Source organism: Taeniopygia guttata, chromosome 15, assembly GCF_048771995.1.
Source record: "Taeniopygia guttata chromosome 15, bTaeGut7.mat, whole genome shotgun sequence".
Classification (NCBI taxonomy): domain Eukaryota; kingdom Metazoa; phylum Chordata; class Aves; order Passeriformes; family Estrildidae; genus Taeniopygia; species Taeniopygia guttata.
The window spans coordinates 5,236,628-5,263,373 of NC_133040.1; the positions used below are offsets into that span (position 1 = coordinate 5,236,628).

General features: G+C 43.4%; 1 protein-coding gene across 1 annotated transcript in view; it reads right to left on the bottom strand.

Annotated features, from left to right (window-relative positions):
- Positions 1-13,806, bottom strand: part of MED13L (mediator complex subunit 13L) — a 168,229-nt gene extending 154,423 nt beyond the window's left edge. The window contains exon 1 of the mRNA XM_030286081.4: positions 13,003-13,806. Within this exon, the coding sequence (XP_030141941.4) occupies positions 13,003-13,074 (72 nt within the window). The 5' untranslated portion in view covers positions 13,075-13,806. The remainder of the gene's footprint in view (positions 1-13,002) is intronic.
- Positions 13,807-26,746: the final 12,940 nt, after the last annotated feature.

The following is a 26,746-nucleotide window of genomic DNA, read 5'->3' on the forward strand; positions in this document are numbered from 1 at the left end:
GTAAACCAAACCACACCTCATCACTTCTACAAACACATTTCGGTTAAACAAAGGAATATAAAAGCTTTCATTAAATGCCCTTCCATCCCAGGGGAAGATGTTAAGCTGCCCAGGGTACCTTAAAACATTGTATTTACCAATGAGCCTCTGAAATTAGGCTCAGTCTAAACAATTCCTCTAATCTAGAATTTTGTTTGCTTCTACATAGGAATGTAGTTGCTGAGTATCTTTAGTCTACAATTTATGCTTCAAATTGGAACATAAAACATGTAAATGCCATATATATGTTTGCCAGTTTTATTAGTGTCTCATCTTGAGAGCTTCATTCAAGTAAGTAGCTATTCTGAAGCCACCAGAGACTCATACTAAGGACTACTCACATGAGTGAAAATCTGCATAAGAAAGCCCTTAGTTCATAGTCCAAGAATTTAAAGTGTAGTTAAAGGTGTCATGGGAATTACACCACCATTTTAATTAAATGCTGTAAGATCTTGCAGACAGACTCAAGATTAGCACCATCTGTTTTGGTTACAGTGTCTCATTTCACTACATCATCCTCACGCAGCAAGGAAATATCATTGCACACTCCACTCCAGCCATTTAAATACCAGATAAAAGTTATGTCATGTTGATACACTTCACTAGGAAGGAAGGACAAGAGGACGAGGACAGAAGGACTGAAAACTACTCTGTAACAATGTGTTGCTTGTGGGGGAGGCAAACACCATCCCCTCTGGCAGCGAAATAAAGTATTTAGTAACATCTGCCTAAGCCCCTGTCAAGTGAATTGAAGGAATAGAGAAGATTGCTTCACTAAAAAATTCGTTTTCTTCACAGCTTTACAGACTGTTTCTACACCCTGAGAGAGGCTCCTATTCCCACAGCACAACTGAGCAGTGCCAGCACCTGTCCACAGACATTCCCCATCTTTTCCACTGGGTCTGAAGATCTCTGGGGTTTGAAAACCCACAGCAGACTGACCATCTCAGCCCTGCAGAGTCTCCTGAAATCAGATCATTCCCTGAACTACATATTAACATTCTCCTCTTCATGCTTTCCATTTTAAAAAAGCAAGGAATGGTTTGTATTCCCTTCCTCAGGGCTTATCCCTTCTGCCCCTGTAAGAGGGAGGGATCACATGGCAGTGCAGAGGCCTTGCATGCACTGAATGAGCTTCAAAAGGACATTTCCGTGAGGCCAAGTATTGCCATAACTGCACAGAGTCCCCCAAACTTGCTCTGAAATCAAGAGCAGACAAAAACAGCACAACAAAAAAATAGCTAATTCTGAAATGGGTGTCCCATGGCAGAAAAAACACCATGCCATGGTTTGTGCTTCAGAGCCCAGTGCTCAGCCTCAGCCCTCTTAGTATGCAACTGAGCAGCAGCAGAATGACATGTTTGACTTTAATCCTCTCCCTGCATAAGCACACAGTCAAGTGGCTGGAAAAAAAGGGATAAAGGGCAGCCACTAACAAGCTTTGAAAAATGAAGGATGAAAAAAATTACCTTTTTTGTGTTGTTATTCCTTGGCTCTTAAAAACAACATGAAAGTGAACATGCCAGTGCATGCAGCACATGTGCCTAGAACAGCTTTCTGCTGGATAAATCCCTGCAATCCATGATGCCTCTTTCCCTCATGCCCCCTGGAACAGATTATCTAAATGCTCCTACTCTAGAGCTGTTTGTGACAAGCAACAGTGTCAGGACATTTGTGTGTCATCTTTTACTTTTGCAAGTCTCAGAGAAGGATTTAGCTGTAACCAAAATCCTATTATCAGGTATCTCTCTGATGGACTTCTGTACCTGGGGACATCTGAGATCCCCTATCACAGTATCTAAGACCAGCAAACCAAGGCATCTCTAAAATAATAGATTTCATATTATTAAAAGCCACAAACTAACAGCATGAGTTCTTATGCCTAAAAAGTAAACAACACTGACAGAAATGAGGTATTTTTTCCTCTTTCTCCCCAGCGTGAGGGTGACTTTGCCCATGTATGGGAGGAGGCAGTCAGAAAGATTAATTACTCCTTTCAAAGAAACAAAAATCACACCCGTCTCAAAAAGAATTTGAGGTGGCAAACAAGTACCATCTTTCCCAGCGGGAAATATAAAAGGACTCCAATACTAATGCTCAAATTTCAGCAGTTCTGGCAGATACGGGAGTTACCAACAAAGGCTTTTTGAATGGCAAGCATAGAAGAAAGAGCAATCTGGTAAAAGCACCCAAATTACTGATATGGATCCAAACCCTCACAGAATTTCAAGGTTAAATACTAAAGTAGATGACTACAATCAAGCACAGCAGAAGGAAAATGAGCACACACTGACACACTGAAAAGAGAAAGTATCTTCTTCCAGTCCACCGCAAAAACAGGTTGGCAAAACAAAAACAAATGTGAGAAATTCTTATGAAAGAAACAGAAGATGACACAGAAATTGAGGCCTTTACAATTCATCTGTAGCTCTGCACATTCATCACAAACTGCAGCTCTTGTTTCACAACATCAAAACCAGAAGAATTACAGGAATGGTCAAAAAATATATATTCTATACAGTTAAAATATCATCCAAGGATTAAGTCTGGTTGGTTTAAAAGAGGGAAACTGAGTTTCTCTAGAGAATAGCTGCTGGTTTTCTTCCAGATATCAAATTAAATTAGCAGAACACAGACTCAAAACAAAATGAGGCGGCTGAAATTTTTGTATCTGGATAAAAACTTATGTATTAGTTTAGAATTTGTCTACAAAACATCTACTTGGTTCAAGAAACCTCTCAACCAAATACACAGGCAGTCTGGGAGATAATTAAAGGGAAGCGCAACAATATCCACTTCAGAAAATTCGGCAGGCCAAACAAACACTGGCCACCCCTGAGACAGGACACTTTGGTGGAATTATGATTCCACAACACTGTTCCATGCCCCTTCATTTAGCCAGGTACCAAGAGGTGTCTTGGAAATCTCATCAGCACATAAAGCACTCAGTGGTCACCCTCAGAGCTGCCATGCTCAGCCAGGACCCAACGTCCACCTACAACGCGGCTATAGTCATTCAGGACTAACCACAAAAACTCTCAAAAAAGCATTTAAAAACAAAGAATTAAAGAGGATATTTTTGCTAAAAGTCCTTTGAGTTACATCAACATCTTTCACCTTCTGTGAAGGCTTTGTTTAGCAAATCTGTAGCCCTTATCCAATCCAGCAAATTCAGAACACGGTCCCATGCTGGTGCCTGGCTCAGCTCCCCTCCACTGTCAAGGCTGTAACCCAGTCCATCAGAGATGGGAAAGGATAATGTGATAAGCAAGGCTGGAAGCTAAAGGGCTGAGACTCAGTCATCACTTGAAAAGATACTTTCAAGCCTAAAATCTTCAAGGCATGAACACAAGGAAACAGAAAGATGGCAGCAGCACCGTCCCAGGTCAGCGTGCCCGTGAGACTCACACAGGCACTTCCACACACGTGTCCTGCTGGCTCTTGCACCAACACAGCCACACAAAATGGGAAGCTGCTGTGCCAGAATCCCATCACCAGCAGTGAGAAAGGGAAACAGGAATGCCAATCTGCACAACAAAACAGAATAGGCATGAATCTGGGGTTCAGAGGATATACAAACCCTACCTATGTCCAAACATCTACCCAGCAAAGCCATGGCAGCCAAAGTAACAAGTCATGACTGGGTTTGCTTTGGTTTGGGTACTATTTCTGGGAAAAGGGGAAGAAAAGGACTATATCTTGGAGCTCTTTTCCAACCTTAATAGCTGTACACTGAATGAAGCTTACCCATGGCAAAGCTGAACATTTACCCCTGTAGGCTGTATGGAAGCACACAATGCCTGGAAGCAAAATGCCATCTCCAAGACAAAAGACAGAAGTAATTGAAGAAATTCTTTTCATATTACCAAACCCCAGGTTAAGGTAGTGATCCACCCCACAGCTCAAGTCACAGACACTATTTCACAGAAAGGCATCTCTAAGTTCTCCATCACTTCATACAGTTTCTTCACAAAAGGGAATAAATTGTATTTTAACTTCTGAGTAGATGGTTGAGAACAGATAATAAAATGGACACTACAACTGCAAACTTCAATAGTACACAAAAAAAAGCAAATAAAGATGCAACTTGCCAGCAGGCAGAGTATCCCTCCCTTGTTTTCAGACAGGGTGAAAGATGAGATTTGCCTTCTTACTTCATAAAGAATCAGAACTGACTGCCTATTTTCCAAATTTAAAAAGTCCCCTCTTGGAGAAAGCTGGACTACAGAAAAGCAGTCCAACACATGGGAAAAAAAGACAAAAGCAAATCTGCAATAAAACAAAAGAATCTTCTCTGTTCTTCCCAAATTTAACTTTCTTTTCTAGATTTTTTTTTTTTTTAAACTGAAAGAGGAAGGAAATGTCAAACATCAGAGTCATACAATGGACTATCAGCTGTTTCCCAAACCAAGTAATCTGACATATGGGCAGAAAAAAACAGGGGGGAGGGTGGGCTGGAGGAAGTAACAACCCGAGCAGAGTAAACTTTGGCACAGTGAGTTAAAGACTGCGGTTCCCTTTCTTCCATTATACAAAAAGCTGCACCGAGGACTCGGGAACATTCCTGTGCCCCACATCTGAGCAGCACAGCAGCTCCCACGGCTTTGCAGCTGTGTCCATCCCTGCCCTGCCCAGCAAAGCTTGGTTTGAACCCACGTCCATCCCTGCCCTGCAACACCTCTCTCCCTTCCCAAAGGGGCCCAACCCAGGCTCCTGCTGCAGGACAGAGAGGCAGGAACAGCACAGGAATCCCATCCCCCAGCCCTGGTTCTTCATCCCTGTCCTCATCACCGAAACCCAGCAATGCCCCGCTTGTCAGGAGCAGCCAAAATCCCTCAGCCCTTCAAAACCCACCACCAGGAGAATGCTGGAGTCTGAATCTTCTGTAATATGGAAAGTAGTAAATAAAGCCACTACATGACTGGTCATGTAGATTCACTTTGCCAGCTCTCTCAGTGTCATTCCTGCAAAGACAAGAATCCAGCACCTCCTACCAGAAGGGAATTATGGAAATTCACAGAGAGCTCCAGTCAAAATTTTATTAAAATACACACAGAAAATTAAATAACTAGAAACACTGGGCTAAAACTGAAAGCAGCTTTTTCAGAATAAAATCATTTAACCAATTCACCTTTTCTCTCAGCAAAGAAATTACTTTTTTTATAAAAATATTTGACATGGCCACTACAAAATATTCCTGGAATTAATTTTGTGTCTCACCAGAGCCGCCTACAAATCCAGTAACCTTCTAGACATACATGAAGTGAGACTCATAAAAGTCCAACACTAAGAGACTGCAGATATATTAAACTAGGTTTGAAAACTTCTTAGTAAATCAGAGACTACTATGAGTAAAAAGTCAGGAGTCTATAATGTAAAAACCCAACACATTTTGAAACTTAAACTCATAGTTGTCAGCTATGAATGCATAGTTATCAAAAGCTGGAAGTTTGCCAATGCCTGATCAATAGGTAAAGAAGCGTTTTCCTTTAAATTTTGTTTTCAATCCTCTGTTCTCACAAAATATTGTATTTTATGGGCAAATATGGAGTCATAAGAACAGGCAACCACAAGGCTCTGACCACAGCATAGCTCTTTTAAAGCTAAGAGATGAATGAAATAAAGTTTTACTGAACAAGCTTTAAATTTCCTTCTCTAAGACACGGATTGTGGTTACAAAGCCACTTTGATCTCCGTTCAATCCATGCCACTGCCAAAACGTGGTGGGGAGAGAGGAATGAGGGGAACAGAGCTGCCTTGGGAGAGAGACGGGGGAAAAGATTTTCACTAGGTCAGCTCCACACTCCAGGCTTAAGTATGAATTTATGGACCTTTCTGGAGTCACCAAGGCATGCAAGAAGAGGAGGAACAAAAATGAAAGGGGGGGAGGGAGGTGGAGAAACCAAATTTTTTCATCTCTATTATTTTCATAAACAAGAATACACTGAGCTGCAACACTGGCTGATTAAAGAAAGCTGAGGTAACTGACTCACAAGAAGTGATACAGAAATACACCTATCACATCTTATTACTTTTGTAATAGAAGCCTGGCCATTTTTCTCCATTTTCATAAGCTGATTAAATACATTCCCTAATACAGGCACAAGGTCACTGTGTATGTTTGAGCTCATCTGTGTTAGTCAAATAAATGTAAATACTGCCTCAGGGCACCTTATACAACAGCATCACACAATAAAATTCCCCATCTCAAAGAAACAAAAGCGAGGATGCCACTAAAAGTACTAGAAGCTCTAGCCACATTTCCACATGCACTACTGTAATTCTGCTCATGGATTGAGCCACACATGACTCAATGAGAAATAACGTATTTTTACAGATTAAGGTAGAAAATGAGAGTCAGAATTAATCAAAATTAATGAAAATTCACAGCACAAACCAAAGGAAAGACTGCTTAAATCTTTTACACTTGTGAGTAAGGCAGCTCCTTACTACATGAGGAAATGCTGAGAACCCTCCCAATGTGAAAAGCTAAACTTCTTCCCTGGTATCAGAGTGAGTTCTGCTCAGCCCTCGTTATCATTCTGCAGTGTTGGGATCACACGAATGTACAGCTCAGTACCGAGCTGGGCCACAGCAGGAAACAACACAGGCCGTCATTCCCAGTATCCCCTTATCCCTGCGCTGTGTGCTCACTCCACTGCTGTGTGCACAGCGAGCCCAACACCAGCTTTTAGCCAGATTTCGAGGTCTGCGGAGCAGAATATTTTATTAGCTGGTTTCTCTTTAAAACTACCAGTTGATGTCAGGGAACTCAAGGAAAGAGGATCTATTTTTAAAGCAATACTTTGAGCTCAAAATGAAAGCAGTGGAACAGCCTGGTCTGAGGAACAAAGATGCCCCCATGTAAACACACACTCCTTATAAGCAAATCTTCTGGATTTGGGTTGGGATCTTCTGTTGGAAACACTTGTGCACTTTTAAAACTGGCAAGTTAATACTAAAACAAGCATGTTTTCAGTCAGAGCAGTATTTTTGCTTATTATTTGTGTTACTATGGCACCAACAAGATGCAAATGCCACCGTGACAGACTCTACACAACGAAGTGCACGACTCACCCACAGAACAGTAAATGAACACACACAGACTCCAAAGTTTTGTATAAACTACACTTGTCAGCCTTAACAACAGTGGGAACAGCCCAACCACCTACCCAATGTTACTGGGTTCTCCAGAGGATCCCACACAAGCTCAGGAAAAGGGGTTTTAAAGGTCTATGGACATCAATTGTCACCTTCCACAGCTACCATGGATCAACTAGAAAAAACCAAATGACATAAATTTATAATGAGGTGATCCTGGCATACACTGGAGCCAGCACTCAAGGAAAAATAAAAGGCAGAGAGGGAGCAAGTGTAACAACAGGGAGACAGTGAAGGAATGCAGCAAGGTGCCAACCATTCCAGCTACAGGATGCGAGAAAAAATTTGTAGGTGCATCCCTGCTTCGATCAGAGCAAAACCAAACCCCGATAAAAGTGCGCAGCTACAACTACGATGCAGAAATGGACTGGGACAGGTGGGGAGGTGGGTGTAATAGACAGATCAAGGAAAGTGGAGACAACAGGTGCATTCCCACTCAGTGAACAGGAAGCTTCAAACCAGCCCAGGTGTTCACCCCACCACAAAGTAAAACAGCCCCCTAACACTGATGGGGTTTGGTATTTAAAAGCAGTGCATCTGCATACACACATATCCTTTCATGTAACGCTTCTGAGAACTAGAGAGATGAAAAAATGAAAACAAAATCCATAGATTCCTTCTTCATCTAATGACCAAAGTTACTCAAGTTAACACACTCAGCAAATATATGCACCACACTTTTTTCCACCAAAGATCAAAACCTTCAGTTTCTTTAGATTTTCTTCAAAAGAACTGCATTGTCCAGAAGGAAAATAATAGAAGAAAGGATTAAAAAGTTCTATCTGTAGATCTTTAGTCTTTCATATGAGGAAGCGCTCTCAGAAGAAGGCAAAAAAATCCAAGATCAAATGAGTCAGGGTGGGGAGGGTGTTTCAGAACTGGGGTTATCATGTCAATTCTGCATTAAAAATGTAGAAAAATAGAAAAATCTATTTCCAGATAGTGTTACAGTAAATTAAAATTCCTGTTCCTAAGGTGTAGTTACCTAGGATATTTTTTAATACATCACCCTGATATTAGGGTATTAATTTTTTTGTGCTGATGTTCCCAACAGCAGTCACATGTCCAGACTCAGAGTGCCACCAGAATCAGGACAGAGTCTCTGGGGAAGGATTTCCAGCTCCAGGACATGTGTACATTCACAAGATACTCAGGATTTCAAGGAAACCTCACTCAAATATTTCTTTGTGATTAGCTTGGGCAGACTTATTCTGAGCTGCAAATGTCACTCCTGCACCCTCCATTTTCTTCAGGAATATTCCCAAAAGGTTGGTTATCCAAAAGATCCCTCAATTCCCCTCCTGGGGCATACTGGCTGAATGTCACTGTCCTATTCTCTGCAAATCTGGGTCTGTGCTCTTCAAACCCTCTCCCTGGCACATCCCATTAAACTGTCAAATACTCTGACAGGACATAATAAAAACCTACCACTGAAGTGATTTAAAACTCGAGATAGTCTTTTATTAGCAAGAAGTGAACAAGCTTTCTAATGTCATCTCTCTACTTCTGTCTTGTTACCTAATAAAATTCAGGATAAAGATAACTAGAGAATCAAATACTTTTGCACAACTTGAGAGGTTGATTCCATTTCTTAATTATTTATGCATGTAAATGCACACCTACATAAAATTCCAAATAAGCAAGATAGACACTGCGCAGTGCTGAACATCCAGCATGCCAAAATCCCGGCCCACTGCTCAGAGCACTGCATTTATGAAAACACAACAAGCAAGGATTACTGGTTAATTCACTACTACGGAAGGAATTGAGCAATCAACATTTACTATGAAGTCCTTTACTGACAAACATGTAACACCAAGGAATAGCTCACAGCAGCCTCTGCAACCTCCACTTTCTGTTACCATGAAGTACCTTTAGGAGAATAAGCCAAATGGCACCTTAGGTTGCTTTAATTCCTTTTATTTTATTCTGGAAACATCACTGATCAAAGGGGACAACTTCTGTTCCTGGATGTGAACTGCAAAAAGCAACAGCAGCAATGGCCTTCACTGTTTTTAACTTCGCCTTTTAAACAAGAACACAATTCCCACTGCCTGGACCCTTCTAGCAGTGGGTTTCTGTAGGAATGCACTTCTACAAGGACATGGGACATCTTCCATAGCAGCTTCTATAACCTGGTCTCACTCCCCCATAACACAGTCCTGTCTTTTCCAGCATGAAGATTCCTACAGTACCAAATCTCTCTACCCCATGAAAACTCCAAATTTCAGGTCATTCCTGACACCCCTGGCTGTACTCTTTCCAGCTCCAGTATATCCAATGTTATGCAACTTCACCCCGATTTCTCAAGACTGAGTTGTGCCTTTGGATCCACCATGGCACCAAAGCCTAGATACTTGAGGAAACATCTTCATGAAAGCCCTTGATGTCATATGAGTAACCTTACTCACAGGAAAAGTCAAATTAATTTCAGTAAGACTACTTTTATGATTAAAGATTATTCACAGGATGACTGCTTGCCAGCTGAGGCTGAAGTTTTAACACAAAGCATATTACCTCAGAACATTTTGTCTCTAAATAGTTATCAGACAGCTCTTAATTAGTATTTAAATAAACTGGTCCATACAATGGCTTATTAAATACTGTTTATCAAAACACACATTCTTTTCAGAAGCAGCAACAGACATTTTGACTACAGCAAAAACAGACTGAGGATAAATATAATTTTTCCTACTGCTGTGTTAGGAACAGCAAATTCAGACAGCAAGTGTATTTTTAATGAACAAGGCTATTATACTCAGCAGATTAAACAAGTTATTATTTGAGGAGTACTCTGATAACAAAGATGCAAAGTGGCCCTTCCATCACCTTACTGGGAAAAGGCTCCACACTTGGAGCAGGACTGGGATGTCTGTGCAGGCTGGCTGGGGTTTTGCCTGCCAGAGCACACCAGTATTAACCCATTTTCCAGAGCAGTGCTGGATCCCCGCGCTGCCAGAGAACACCACACACACTTGGTGCTGCCAAGCGCTGCAATCCCATGGAACCCAGCTCTACCAGCCCAGCACCATCCCCAGCACCTGCACCGTCAAAGGAAACTTTAAAAACTCCACTTCAGACCGTGCCCTCCCCTCAGGTGACACATTCAGAGCCCAGATCACTGAAGGCTTCCAGTTTCTGGACATCACTGATAAAAGAGAATCAGTAACTAAAAGAAAACACTTCCCATCAAAAGATTCAGAAGCAGCAAAGGCTCCTAACCTCTCTAGCGTGTCTACAGCTGACAGAAAAATGGAAATCATGAATCGTTAAACAAACCCAAATCCACAGCAAGCAGACAGAGCTGGCACAGAGCTCTGGCTTCTCCAGGGCAAGGAGACAGCATTCCTGCTTCCACAGAACAAATGTCTTGGCAAGAAATATTATTTAACCATGAACAAACAGTATCACGATAGACTATAATTATTTCAGAACTGTAATTCTCCAGTCACGAACATGACTTTGTGATTCACACACAAAACAAAGCCTGCAGTTGAAAAAACCCCAACTTCTAATAGCAGAATCAATTTTCAAAATATTTGTAATCTACCTCGCTGTTAAAGAATGAATGGATTCCCAACAGTTAGTCATTTAGATTTTGTTATGTTACACTGAAAAAGTAAATGATTAGCAAAAGTTTCTCTAACTACTAATCCACACTACTGTAGTTTTAACACTTCATAAATTTTGAAATGAATATGACAATCTGAGGTTAAAGGGTCAGTGGTGCTGGCTACATATTTTCAGTTAGTGTTTCCGCTTTCAATCTTTCTCTGCTACATAAATCCAAAAAAACACTAACACAATATAAAATAAATCTTCCTAATAGTTTTCACATAGGTTGTATTTTAAAAACACTACTACTTTATTCCTTTTTTTTTTTTCTGGTAGAGCCAGAATACAATAAAAACAGTTTCATACACAGCACCACATTAAGGCACAGATACCTCCCACAAAATTACATGGGAGATTAAAGGGTTGCACATTAAACTCATTATTATTAAAGCCAATTGCAAAAGAATTTCGTTTAACTTACTTCAGTGATATTACACACCCATTTAAAATTGAACATTTCCCTAGCCTAGTCAGGTGGGAGAAAAAAAGCAACCAAACCACAATAACTATGAAATAGCTTCACTTTATAATTTATGCTAATTGCACGCCAACAATTATTTTTACCAGTGACAGATTTGCAGATTGCAACTGCAGGAGAAGTTCCGCCTCTCCAAACACACACTCCAGTCTGCATTAATGAACGGGGACTTCACAACTCTGTGAGGAGCAAATCCTCCACTGCCTCCCTTCTACAATCAGATACGATTGTTCCCTTCATGCTTCCCGATTTATTTTCCTCCCTGGCTAAGAGCAGCGTAGTCAAAATCACCATAACAATCCCCCAAATCACCTTTCCTGCATCTCGATACACAGAGCACTGCTACATATTTATAAATATTACTACATGCCTTCAAACAGAAGCACGGATACAAACTTACATAACGTAACAGTTCAATAAAAAGCCAGAGTAAGAAATGTATAATTCTTACAGAACAAGCTCTTGGAGCAGTTTTCTAGCAGTGGAAGACTACAGTTCTTGTTGCAGATTCTTAAGAGGTACAAGCAAAATATACATATGTAGATTTAAAAAAAACCAAAGCCTGAGACAAAATAACAAATATACTACAATAACGTTAAAAAGCATAAAACAAAGAGCTTGATCATTTGCGTTTCTAAGTAATTTCCTTTTTTTTCTCTCTCCTTATTTTCATAAGGGAGCTAAAAACAATCTCTTCCGTTCTATCAGAAGAAGAACATATGCACCCACCTCCAATTCTGGCAGAGCTCTGCTGCGGGGAGGGGGCACTCACCACAACCCTTTCACACATGCTACCCCCAAAGTTGCATCACAAGGTTTTAACTCCACCACACCGCGCACCGAACAAGTCCCTCCTCCCCTCCGACATTATCCCTGAAGCACTGGAAGGCTCCCGATGATCCAGCAGCCCTCTCACTCACTCAGCTGTTGCCCAGCCAGAAGGGATAATGTTCCTGTGCATACCAGGTAAAATAAAGCGAAGTATTACCGAATGACTTTGCCATTACACACAAATTGTTTTCGTATTTTAAATTTAAATTGCCGATCTATAAGCCAGCCAAAACTGATACCATGATTCCTGCAACATTAAACCACGCAATCCACGTCGGAAGTTCCCAGTGAGATGGGCAGACAGCATCTATGCAAACAATCCGGCACACTACTGTCAGCCGCTGTTGTTCTTCACAGAGGAAAAAATTAAAAGGTTTGGCTTTTTTTTTTTTAACCTCTTGCCCCCGAGCACGATGTGTGCAAAGAGGAGAGCAGGCTGTAACAGCAGCTGACACGCCGTCACAGGAGCCCAGAGCTAAGTCCGACAGCCGATCACACTACATGAGCGTTCGCTGCTGCTGAAATGGCGTTTGTCATTGTGAGAGGAGAGAAAACCCCCCGGTTCGGTGGCACAAAGCGCACAGGGCACGGAGTGCCAAGGGAGGCGGGGAGAGGAGCCTGTTTACCCAGGGAAGATGGTCGTGCAGGGGACACAGAGCCGTCCCCTCCCCGCTCTCCAGCTGCGAGCGCGATACACGGACCCGCAGCAAACCACGCTAAAGAGCAAAATAAACACGGGGACCGGGCCGGGGGAGGGGCCAGCGCAGGAGCAGCCCCGGGCCCTGCCTATAAACCCCCGGCAGCTGCTCCCGACCGGCAAACCCGGCGCGGAGCCACCCCCGGGCGCCCACCCGCCCACCGCCCGCTCACTCACTCACCAGCGAGAAGAGGTTGGAGTGACAGTCCTCCAGGCTGGCCCCGTTCGCCACCCAGTTCGCTGCCGCAGTCATGATCCTCGGCGAGCCGGGCCGCCACGGCGGGGCATGTCTGGGGGGACGGCCGGGGGGCGAGGGGCAAGGCGGGCGGCCCCCGGGGCGACCCCCGTCACTGCCCGGGGCGGCCGCCGCGCTCCGGCCCCTCGGCCCCGCGGGGCCCCGCGGCCGGGAGGGGACGCGCCGAGGCCGGGGCGGGCGCGCTGCTCCTCGCTACCCGCCCCCGCGCCGATAATCCTCGAGCCGGGAGGCCCTTCTCCGGTGCAGGCGGGGGGGACGCGTCCCCCGCTCCTCCAGGCCGGGAGAAGAAGAGGAGGAAGGGGGGGCCCGGGGCCGCCCTTCCGCGTCCAGGTGCGGCCCCCCCCGGTCGGGGGTCGCGCGGAGGGCGGCGGGTCCGTGCGGGACGCGGGGCGGGCGAGGCGAGGGGGGGGCCCGGTCCCGGCCCCGTGCGGAGGCGTCGGCGGGCGGGGGGCGCTGTGTCCCCTCCCCGCCCCGCCCGGCCGCCCCTCGCTGCTGCCGCCGCTGGCTGTGCGTGGATGGTGTTTTCCTCCTCCCGCTCCTGCTGCCGGCGCCGCCGCCTCGTCGGCGCTGCCCACGGGGTGGCGGCGGTGCGGGCGCGGCCCGGCCCGGGCAGGGAGCGCTGTCCGCCCGCGCTGTGCCGGCCGTGCCCGCAGCGGCCGCAGCTCCGCGCCCGCTCTGCCTCCTGCGCTCTGACAGCAATGGCGCCCGGGCCCGCACCGCGCCGCGCCATTGGTCCGCGCCGCACCACGTGATGAGGACCCGGGGGCGGGGCCCCGGCGCCGGGGCGCCTCCCGCCGCCGCTGCGCTGCGCCCGCCGCCCGCTGGGGGCGCTCGGGAGCGGCGCGGCCGTGGGGGGTCCCGGGCGCGGGTCCCGACCCTCGGAGCGGGAGCGCGGACAGACAGACAGACAGACAGGGATGGCGGACGGACAGACAGACAGGGAGCGCGGACAGACAGACAGACAGGGATGGCGGGCGGACAGACAGACAGACAGGGAGCGCGGACAGACAGACAGACAGACAGGGATGGCGGACGGACAGACAGCGGCCAGGGAGAGCGGACAGACAGACAGACAGGGATGGCGGACGGACAGACAACGGCCAGGGAGAGCGGACAGACAGACAGACAGGGATGGCGGACGGACAGACAACGGCCAGGGAGCGCGGACAGACAGACAGACAGGGATGGCGGACGGACAGACAGCGGCCAGGGAGTGCGGACGGACAGACAGACAGCCAGCGGCCAGGGAGCGCGGACAGACAGACAGCGACCAGGGAGAGCGGGCAGACTGACAGACAGACAGGGATGGTGGACAGACAGACAGCCAGCAGCCAGGGAGAGCGGGCAGACTGACAGACAGGGATGGTGGACAGACAGACAGCCAGCAGCCAGGGAGAGCGGGCAGACTGACAGACAGACAGGGATGGTGGACAGACAGACAGACAGCGGCCCGGGAGCCGGCGGGGCTGTGCCGGGGAGGGGAGGCAGCAGCGCCAGGCTCTCCCCGCAGAGGTGGTCGGGCACTGAACGGGCTCCCCGGGGACCCCTTGAAAGTCACAAAGTACCGCAGGACATAAGAAAACCAGTGTCTTACTAGAAAAGGTGAAACAGGGTTTCACGTGGTGATACTACAAGTTTACTAAAAGGGCTTTTTTCTTTTTTCCCTAAATAAATAAAGAACGGGATAAGGAAAATTACCATTTACTGTCTCTGAACCAGGCAGAATTCCCTTATTAACCATCGAGGAAAAGCAAAAGGAACAAACGTGCTACCTAGACATTTGGGAAAGGTTTTCTTTTTCTTCGGGTACTGCCCAGGCTCCCCAGGCAGCAGGCACGGCTCCCAGGTTGCCAGAGCTCCAGGTGCAGTGGGACAACGCTCTCAGGAAGGCACAGGGTGGGACTCTGGGGTGGCCCTGGCAGAGCCAGGAGCTGGACTGGATGATCCTGGTGGGTCCCTTCCACCTCGGGATATTCTGTGGCACGGGAACTGTGTCCCATCCGTGGAGTCGCTCGGGATGCCAGTCACGGGGGAATCACGATCCCGAGCATTCTGCGGTTCACCAAAGGGTTTCCTCAGCACCCGAGAGTGCTCAAAGTAATTTTAAAAAGGCCTCAAAACTCGTTCGTGGTCACTGCTGCATCAGGGCACGCCGAGCTCCCCTTCCTAGCCGAGTTTAACCCCACACTCCGCACAGCCCTCGAGCCACCCCATGCTCATCTGAAACAGCCTTGAAGATGTTAGCTGGCATTAGTTTTTTATAAAGGGAGCTCGAAAACACCTGAGTTAGATAACCAAATTAAATTCTTTCCCAAAATAATCACCGTCTGGAGAAGAGCCACAGATTATTCTGAGTTGCAAGGGGCCCGCAAGGATCATGGAGTCCAACTCTTAAGTCAGTACTATGCAAGAAGAAGATACTTGGTTTAAAAGAGATAATTCATCACAAATAACATTTTTACTGTTTGTAATGACCTGTTGATTTGAACCAGTGGGAGCAGATTTAGGCTCACCTGCCTGAGTTTCTCCCTGACTGAAGAGTTCCACAGATGGTAGAAAGCAAATATTGTGCTTAACAATATTGAAGATATTGAGCATTTCAGCTTAAGCTCTAATACAGAAATGCAGCACATTTTCAATGATGTGATTCAGTGGAAAAAGTTCTCACTCTGTACTCAATGGCAGCTTTCCTTATCATGATTTTAATCTCATTTAAGCGTCTTTTTTGCAATTTACTTTTCTTGGCAATAAATTAAGATTAGCATCTCTTGCAATGGCTGACTGGAGTTTGTTTGGATTTACCTCATAGTAACAAATCTCTCCCACAAACAGGCATCACATTTACCTGAATTACGTACATAGAGTAAGGGACAGAATTTAAGCCAAACGAAAATTTCCACCCAGCTCAGAGTTCTTACTGTGTGTGTGTTTCCTCTGACAAATCCATCATGCATCAAATCCCTTCCCTGCCACACCGACCAGGAATTCTGTCTTGCAAAGACTGGACCTATACTGTGAAGAAAAATGTTTTCAAATACAAATTATTCACATTCAGTTACAATTGCAATGTATTCAGTCCAAGCATCACAGCCTTGAAACTGCTTCTTACATCCTGGCACCCGCAATCAGGGAAGTACTTTGGCCCATGTTACTCCCCTTCCTTTTGGCACAAGTCTTATAAACAGAGAGCACAATCTGACACTTGTAAATATGTCAAGCAATGTGTATTAACCAACCCCAAACCACATCCTTCCGCATTAAAATAGTACAGCTATTGTAACTCCACTGCAGCACCACGCACCCATCCTATCACTACAGGAGGCCCAGGGACAACAAACCATTTGATGAAGTATCCATCCTATTTCTGGAATAAAAGAACATCCATTACCATAAAAAAATATTATTTTCTTATTATATAAAATATTTTGGAATTGCGAATGGTGATATTACTTATCCAGATAAATACTGTGCAGGATTGGATATTGCAGAATTCCTGTTGCTTCCATATGCTGCTTAGCCTGGAATGGTATTTCCAGTCAACACCATTCCTCTTACCTGGATCTTTCAAGTAGTGGCGACTGATTTTGCTTTATTTTGTCAGGAAAATGTGGGATCTAACAGATGATTTAGGTCCATTTTTGTGAGGAGAAATGTTAGCATACTCATACTGTGCTGCTTTGGCCACCTTCCAGAACTTTTATGAATGTTAAATTCTTTATATATTAAAAATTGTGAAATCATAGAATGGCCTGGTGTGGGGGGGGGGCCTTAAAGCCCATCCAGTGCCACCCTCTGCCATGGACAGGGACCCCTTCCACTATCCCAGGCTACTCCCAGCCCCATCCAACCTTGCATTGGACACTGCCAGGGATGGGGCAGCCACAGCTTCTCTGGGCAACCTGTGCCAGGGTCTCCTCATCCTCACCAGAAGCAATTTCCTCCTACCATCTAATCTAAATCTCCCCTCCTTTAGTTTTACTAAAAATCATGTAATGTAATTCAATTACCTGTTTTGTGGCAATGTTCTGAAGTTGAGTAGGTGGTTCTCACATTTTGGAAATGATACTGGTCACAGATCTTGACCATGGCCCTGCGCTGCCAAGTCCATTTTGGCTTTAAACTGAAAGAAAGATAACATTTCTTTTCAAGCACCCTTTGCTAGGTACTCGATTTATATTGCATTCAGTTATCACAGAGAAGGGAAATCATTACAGTCTAATCCTTCCCTTCCCAGTACCAAACTAGGGAAATTCCCTTGCTGTCTCTGACAGCAGCACTATTTCAAGCAGACACTGTTCCACTTACAGATATCACACACAAGTGACACTTCCTTGTGCATAATTACCTGAGATGGTATGTGGTGGAACGTGTTCCTCAACTCAGGGCATTCCAGTTTTATTCCCTGTTTTCTTTTACCTCTTTTCAAAAATAAATTAACACAAACAGTAACATTGGAGTTTCTACTATACAAAATAACCATTTTCCATAGTGGGAAGATACAGTCTTAACTAATTCTGTCAATGGATTAATTTGCAATTCCAAAGTTTAGCCACTGAAAGTTCCCAAGCTTGTGGAGATCAGTTGGGTCATGCTCAGCCTTCAGCGCACAGAGCTGGGAATGAGCCAGTCCTCACCTTGACAAAATTACTCCAAACAGTGGAGCAAATAGTAAATAAACCCAGCTTATTTCATTCTAGAACAACTTACCCAGAGCTCAGAGTAATGATGAAACCTGTTCTTCCAGCAGGATGGCTCAGCACTTCCATAGCCTTTGTTTTCACCAGCAGGTGCTGCTTAAACTTCGAATTAGACATGGGGGAAGACACAGAGGTGTCACAGGAGGCTCCAGCAAAGATGGAATAGTGAACAGGGGCTTGGCTTTGTTTTGTCCCAAAGTCTGGCCCCTTTGCTGTACATCCAATCCAAGGGAAGAGCATTTCCTGGAGGAATATGAGTGGCTGGAGCAGCAGGCCCAGACAGGGCTCTCCTGGCTCTGGGTGTAGAATTTGGCCCTTCTCACACCAGGAGCAGACCTGGAGTTCAGCCAAGCTTTGTCCATGTCAAACCTCAGCAGCACTGAACATTCCATGACAAAGACAACTCATGTCCAGGTGAAACATATTTTTCCATGTATTTTAGCTGAACATTATGGTTACTCACTAGAACAAAGTCCAGTGGCTGCAGTGCCACTAAGGACTGTCTTGTGTCTTATTTAATCAAGTGTTATTTTTACTGTTTTCTGTGTTTTCCTCCCCAGTAATGGAAAGAACAGGGAGGGGAGGATGATATGATACCCAAATTATGAATACCACACAAGCAAGTGCTTGCCAACTCTTCTATATATCAAAAAGCAAAAAATAAAACTATTCTGTTTGCCCCTGCTCTTGGGTTGCCCTAAAATAAATTGTACTCAAGAGAGCAGGTTCATTGGCAAGGATTAAAAGTCACATAATTTTAGAAGGTTTTGACCATGAATTATGTAATTCCTTTTTGCATGTTCTTGTGATACAGCACAGCTGAGCAGCCTCACTCCATGTATGTTCTCAGTGGTCTCATTGTCCACTCTTTATGAGATTGCATAAATTTCTTAAGTCTTTTTCAATTCATCCAATGCTTACATTTTTTTTGAAGTGTTTATAAACAACAACTCAAAATTATTTTTTTCTTAAACCAAAAAATTTACTTCCACAAATTGGAGACTTAAGAGGGAAAAAATCCAAAACCAAACCAGCCAAATTATTTCACTGGCTTAATTAACAACAACTAATTTTAACATCAAAATAATTTTAAAATTCACAAAACAAACCAATACCCAATAGTTCTTTTTTTAAACACTGATACAGATTGCCTGTAAACTCACATTTTCATTTTAATTTTATTAAGATACAGGAATAGCTGCATTAGCAAGTTTATTTAATCCTGATAAAAATAAAAAGTTATCTGATCTTTAAAAGAAGATATTGATTTTCTGAAGGGATGGGTACTTCAAGAAGAAAATTAAAAGCATCAGTAAAAGGTTTGTTTGCAGAGCAGTTGTCCATAGACCCATAGTTTAGGTCCTGCCAGTGCTCAGACCGTGGTCTTTGAATCAGCCAACCTTGCCAAGCGTTCCACATCCCCCTGAGAGTCATACACAGGAAAATTCCCTGAAAATTATTTTATTTGCTCGTCTCAATCCCAAACTAACAGTGCCTATTACAGAGCAGTTTGAGGAAAGATTAATGACCTGGAAAGCAAATTTGGGGAAGTTTTTCCATCCCCAAGATATTGTTGAAAGAAATCTGCAAACAGCTGTAGAGGACTTCCATTACCCGAAGGTCACATCATTAGGAAAGTGAGAAGAGAAAAAGTTCAAATTAATACTCGAGTTCTAATGACAAAAATGAGATGTCTAAGCTGACTCAGGAGCAGTTGTGCTCCCATATTTTTATCAAAAAACAGACAAATTATCTTAGAAGCTGCTTGTTCTTTGGGTTGTAAAAGATAGAAGTGAGGCAGGAAAGGAAGCAGTGGCAGGCAAGGGGAGATAAGCAATCTTGCGCTTTCTAGAAAGAGAAAAGATCATCTCTGACTGCTATGGATGGAGGAGCAGCAGGAGCTCAGTGGGAGCAGGGAGGAGTGGGATGGACAAAGAAGGAACAGTGAAAGAAAGGAAGGTACCAAAGGTGCCCAACTCATTCTGAAGAGCAATGCTTGTAGCTGGGTGACTTTACTGGTGATGGAAGTGTGAGGCAGCCAGAGAAAAACGATGGCTAAATTTGTCTGTGTGAAGTTTAAACTGCCAGCAATGAATCTGAGAAAATCTCTAGAAATGTGTCTGTGGATGAAAGGATAAAAACAGTTCAGGAGCAGAGTAGATTGATTCCTTTCCTACATCCCAGTGATATTTAGATGACATTTCAGGTATAACTGGTAGGGATGAAGCAAGTAGTAAATGCAAACTGTTACTTTCAAGCAAGTGTAATGCTAAAAAATAGAAGTTGTTGGAAATAGAGATAAGATTTAAAAACCAGGCTTCAGGCAGTCCCATATATGCTGACCCATTTGACAGTCAAAATGTGCCAAAACCTGTAAGCAGGTTTTCACTCGGGTTTTTTTAAAGAAAGAATGAGAATAGTCTGTGTTTCACAGAGGCTTTGGGAGATTCAGGTGCAAGTGGGACAGAGAACTGTCCAGAAGAGCTTGCAAGGAGGGAAGAGAAAGGAGTTTATTTTCAAGTGGAAGTGAGGAACAGTTTTGTGCTCCAGCTTGTCCTGTTGGTCTCTGTGAGACACCATTGCAACTTTATATTTAAATATTCTGTAGAACCAAAGCAAATGAGCTGCTTGGAAAAACAGAGAGAAACAAATGACAGCTGAAACTACTCAGAAGTAAAAGAGGAGTGTGATTTAGGCAAAGCAAAATAGTAAATACTTTTAAATTGTAAATTATTTTTGCACTCAAAAGAGGAAAGAATGGTGATTTGGCAAGGTACCTTGCATTAGGAATAAACATACCTGAGTTTCTGAAGGATTTAATAATCTAACATGAAGTTCCCAGTAGCCCTGCAGGCAGAGGATGGGCCTGTTGGGTCATGGTTTCATACCATCAAAGACAGAGATTTCATCTTTCAGATGTTGTTGTGCTTGCTTGGTAAGAATTCAGCTTATTAAAAGGTGTTAAATAAGATACAGGATAAAAATACTACAAGAGAAAAAAAAATTAAGTCTAAAAGGCAAAGTAAATATGGAAATAACATTTGCAATACATTCTGAGAACAAAACTTGGAGTTTATTTGTTGGAATAGGTTGTGGGGTAACTCTGGATGGGTGATGCTGCTTGCTGTGCCATGACCCTGGATTCAGCCAGGCAGGCAACACCCCGTGCTGCACATGTGGAATGTGCAGCTTTTGGCATGGGAGCCCAAATATTAAAATTGGCCCATAAATATGAGTACAGTTTTCAGGGTTTAAGAATCGTATTCTATCTGGATTAAAGTTCTCTTCCCCTCTGGCATTAGAAGGTGTTTATGACTGTAAAAACAAGAATAGAGAAGTATTGCACTGAAATATCTAAGGGTTTCTCCTGCCAAACTTACAAGGTTTACTTTGCAGTTTAAAATTAAAACAAACAAAAAATTAATCTGCAAGTACAGCCTTTGTGGACAAAGTGAAGGAAAAGAATGGGCAAATTAAATTCATCACTCCAAATATTTTTTCAAATTCTAAATTCCAATTCAATTTTCCTTTCCTGTGGTGGGAAAAGATAAGGTGAAATTTTCCTTTTAAGTCCTAAGAAATCTTTGAGGTTTTTGAAAGTCATGTTCAAATAATGTTACAAAAAAGATGAATGAAAACTGTGGCTTCTGTCTGTGGTCAGTGACCACATCAGAGCCTGGATTAATACTGCTCTTTGCCTTCTTTTATCTTCCAACAATTCCTCCTTCAAGTATCCATAGGCGGAAACAGTTACTGCAATCTGGAAAGGTATTAAAAACACTTTCTAGGCAACAGCTCTGGAGTTTCAGACCATTATCAACACTGTGCAGATTATTTTGTTCAAATTCAGACCCATGTAGGGACTATTTATTAGGAATTGCCAATTTCTCCTCTTCTCTTCCCTCGAGATTTATTTTTCCTGTCATTAAAACATATTTTATTGTTGTGCTCTCAAATTTTGTACATCTTTATTTCTGAGGGTACAAGGCTATGTTGTAAACTGAAAAGAGAACAAACCATTCTGCATGTTTGGGATCTGAAGAGAACAGTTGTGCAGTCAGTGAGCATTTATGGGATGGAGAGCAAAGGGTTTGGAGTAGATGTCCCTGCTATGGACTTTGCCACGTAAAGGGAGATTGAGGTTCAGGTCACACCCCTGGAAAAAACTCATCCACAGAGCAAACCAGCTGCTCAGTGTCAGGGCTACTGACCAAAATGCAAAGGCGATGTCCCTGCATTTCACTCAGGCGCACACACTGCGATATTTGTAATCATTTCTACATTATTCACATTTAGGTCTGTTCTTCCTTCTGTCTTTGCTTCCTCTCACCCCATTCCGAACTGGAGCCTGAACTACCCAGTGGAGGCTCATCAGTAATAATGAGATTGAATAAGAAATGTTCTGTTTTACATTCTGTTACCACTGTGACCTCATTAAGGCCCTTTTGTTCTGGAACCTCAGTATCAGGACTTCCCTTCGGCCATGGAGCTGTCAAGTTCACTCACAGCTCACTTATAAGAAATGTAAATCAAAGCAAATAGTCAGCTCTGGCTAAATTCTGCCTTCAGAACATATATGAACTGTATTTTCATGGGAAACAAAACATGCAAAAAGCTAAGCTCACTCTGGTAAAGATCCAACCATTAAAATAATTTACTGGATATCTTTGATGTTCATTTTCTTCAGCTGTAAGCATTCAGTGATCCATCAACTGCAGATAAATGTTGTGCTGAAAGCTTTCACTGAAATTATGAGAAGGAATAAAGGAATTAGAGCTATAAGACTTCCAGAGATGCCCTGTGTTGACATCCCTGTTTCCAAGCCCTGTTAAATGAAACAATGCATTTCTGTGAGGTTTTAAGGTTGCACATGCCCTAATTTATAATGGAATTACAGAACAAAGCCTATTCTGCTATCACTCCTACTATCAAAAATTTAAAATATTCACCTTACAAGATAATATACTCATATACAATAAAACATTTCAACTGCTTTTAATTTAATCAACTGCTTTCTTGATTACTCAAGAAACTCTCCATGCCTTAAAATGTTTGTGTAAAGGGAACCTATCTTTAAGCTCAGAGATATCTGTTCAGCCTTCTGTTTTTCTGCAGCCCAGTGAATATTGCTTTTTTTTGATTTTTCTGACACTCATTTCAGGAAGAAACTGAAATGTTTGTCTTTCCTTGACATATGAAGAAAGGAATTACACAGGGATATTTATTATTTTCCTATGTGGAGCCTGCAGCCTCTTGGCCTTGTTTAAGTCACACAACAGAACTAATACCCGCATTCCCTCTCAGCTAATCATTTTGGCTGAAAATCCTTTGACTGAGATTTATACAGAAGGAAAAATAAAAATTTGAGTGGGTTTGCAAAGGAGATGGAAAAGGTAACACTGACCCAGTCCTGGCAGGAAATTGTCCCCTGGTCCAAACCGAAGAGCTGTCCCTGCTGCCCCAAGATTCACCTCCTGATCCAATAGGGAATAGTTCACATGAGCCCTGGATTTTCTGAAATCACAGAGGATCTTGGTCCAGTCTAATCAGAGGTGACTTTCAGTTTTCTGGCACAGGGACCTAAAATAGACGAAGACCAGCTCTGCTGATTTAAACAATCCCTCCTCCTCATATTCAGAAACGAGTGCTGTTTGCGCTTGCTGATCTGTGGTTTGATGGATACAAACTTATTCTGAAATGTGCTTGGTTTTACTAACAGAGATTTTAAAAAAATGATTGACAAAGCTACAAGTCACAGTGCTCTGCAGAGCCTAAATTCTATTCTACACCTTCAAGCTAATACAGTATTTTGACAAAAGACAGTTGGTGCTCCAAACCCATATTTGGAAGAAATGTGTTTGTGTAAATCTAAGCTCACATCAGAGCTGCAGAGTTTGAGTAAAAGGAGAAACTTAGGAGTAGCTATTCTACTGAATCTCTAGGTCTCAATATTAAGCCACTAATATGGACTGGATGAAGGCACACAAATCATTGTTTTGTTGTTGTTTACATTGTAAATACACAAAATCTTTGCTAAGATTCAACTGGGTGCAGACTCCTGGGTTGCAGAAGGAGCACATTCCCAGTCTACATTGAGGCATTGGAATTATTTGCAGCTGGAGATCAGACACACCCCTCGTGTCCCTGTGGTACCTGCCAGGGAGGAGCTCCACACTATCCCTCAGTGTGAACTACTCTGATCACTTACCAGAATACTGAAAACTTGGACGATGTCAAAATAGAAGGAAGGATTTGGAAGCATTAGAGCTGGGTAACAATTCCAGCACAACCCTCAGCTCACTTTGTGGTTTCAGGCAAGACTCCTGGCTGCCTGTCTGTGATACAGGTCAAATATTTTAGGTGCTACTCACAGATGTTAAATGAAGGATTACATTATTACTGTAACAAGTTACTCTAGAATACTATTTTTGAGTAATTACACTATTTATGAGCCAAAATCCAATTTTTACCCTTAGAGCCAATTTGTCCCTTTGCCATCAATTTTTAGCCCCTGTGTCACAGTATCACAGTTCTGTCCCAAGCTACTTCTTTAGGTCAAATTCTCCCATCACCAGTGCTGCCTGCTCTCTGTGTGCTCCGGCTCCAGCCTGGGATTAACCAGCTATCTTTCCACCCAGGACAGTCTGGGAATCACTACTCTAGACCTGGCTCTCAGGCAAGGAGGGTACAATCCACTGTGAGCCCTCAGTGTTCCTTCAGGAGGTACCACACTTAATGGTGCCCCTTTAAATCCAGTTTTCAAATATAGTATGGTCTGCGGTGCTTTGACCTGACACAAAATTTACATTGCAGAAATTGGAAAATCCCTCTGGTCCATCTGCCCCTTATAATGGAATCTCCAGAAGATGCAGAAATATTCCGTAGGCTGGAATAAGTGAGGGGATGTTCCACCTCACCTAAAGAGAACCCACTTATAACGAAGCAAAGTTTTCACGTTTAATTTAAACAAAGCAGCAGAGCCCAAAAGTATGTCTGTGTATCACACCCAGTGCTTGGTGAGCTGCACTCCCTCTCTGGGAACAGTAGGCAGGGAGTTGGGCAGTGCAGAAATAACTCCCAAACTCTGCTCTCTGGACTGCTCCTGTCTCTTGTAATTACTTCTACTTGGAGATGTCTGCCAAATTCTTCCCAGTGGACATATGGCCTCAGCAGGTAAGAACAGGCCGAAAGTGCTTTTCTTGCACTGACGTCAGTGGGGGAAGCGTGACTGAATGCAGCTCCAATGAAAATTAAATATTACCTGACTCCTGCCCTTTTATCAAGAGAACAGCAGCATGGCCTAGTTATTCCTACAGCTTCTTGAGAAATCTTCAGGCCTTTGCTTTCATATAGAAAGTGTCTTTACACTTAATTAGAAAATAATGCCAGTCAGCTTCTGCTAATTATTTGTATTTTTGCTTAACGCTTATAAATCTACTTGTTCAGGTATTATTACAAGCTAATATTTGTCTTGTAACACACATTAGTCATTACAATTAGCAAGTAGAAATAGATTAGTCATGCGTAAACAATCTCATAAATGAAGTATTTATGCCCCCTTTGGGGATGGAAAGGAAGGTAATTTGAGCCTTTTATGATTATCAAGGGAAACCTGACTGGTATCTTCTATTCATACTGTTGTTTCAAGATTTCTTTTGGGGCAAACTCACTGGCTGGGGGCTTCCTTTAAAGTCCAGTAGCACCATAAGAAGTGTTACGGACTTAATGAAAACCATCAGGTGTTACCTTATCCTAAACTGCTGGTCTGCATTGTGCAAAAGTCATCACTTTTTTCTTTCAAAACTCTGTTTAGTTAATATTTCAGCTTTTTCTGTGGCTGCAGGTAAGCTTCTGCAGGTAAGTCTCTGAATTTAGATGTTTTGTGCAGCGAACAAGAACATTTATCCTCAGATTTAGGGCTTCTGTCACCTCTCTCTGAGAAAGACAGACTGGAGATTACAAAACTGTCACCCTGATCTGTGTGTTACCTGTGGCATGGAGAGCTCCCTACTCAAAGCCAATCCAAGCCATTATCATGAACTTCAAGAGGTACCTTCCAAGATAAAGGTTATGCAACGAGTTGATCAAAAATGTGAGTTACCAAGTTTGCTTTGAGCAACTGTAAAAGGAAAGAGTCTGCAGAAATCCATACTTTTTATTCCATGGCTTTTCTGTGTCTCTTTTACATAAAAGTTTATCCCGTTTCTTTCCAGTTTGGTGAGCCACTCAAAGTCACTCTTTGTGTATATAAAATCTCCTAAAATGTCACTTTAAAAATAATTGGCCTAAGCGATTACATAAAGCCATTTTAAAATGAAAATTCCAAGTCATTTCATATAAGTGAATTTAACATCTGTGATTGTTTCTTCACTGGTTCCCTGCACTGGCCACAGGTGAGGGCACTGACCCTGATTGTAACAAACCATCCTATTCCATCCAGACCTTCCTTTTCCCCTTTGCTCTCCTTAATTTCATCTAATATTTCAATGCAAAAACAAACAGCTCACAGCTCTTCCTCAAGGAAACATTTTCTCCAACTAAAGAAGTTGTCAAGCTTCCCGAAGGAAGGTGGGAAGAAGGGAATATTTGTTGCTATGTTTAGCACAATTACAGAAATAGGTCACATACTGTTTCTGAAGGAAATAGATCACCAGCATAGAGGCCCCCACAACTCATCCTTGTCTCCCTCCCTCCACCCCCATACACAGTGCTTGAAGCATTCCAACCTCCTTGCCAAATTCCCTCACAAATACTTTAATTCTTTACGTGCATGTCTCATTCCATCTGTTCCACATGCTCTTTATGCCATTTACATTCACTGGCAGGGGCTGTGAGATGACACCACACAGTGTAAATTTGCCGGGGTTTGAAGCAGTTTTGGGATCGCATGAGGGAAAAGCAGAGCAGCTCCAGATCTGGGGTTTGCTCCCTGAGCCCAGGGTTCATCCAGCTCAGGGCAGAGTTGTGGGAGT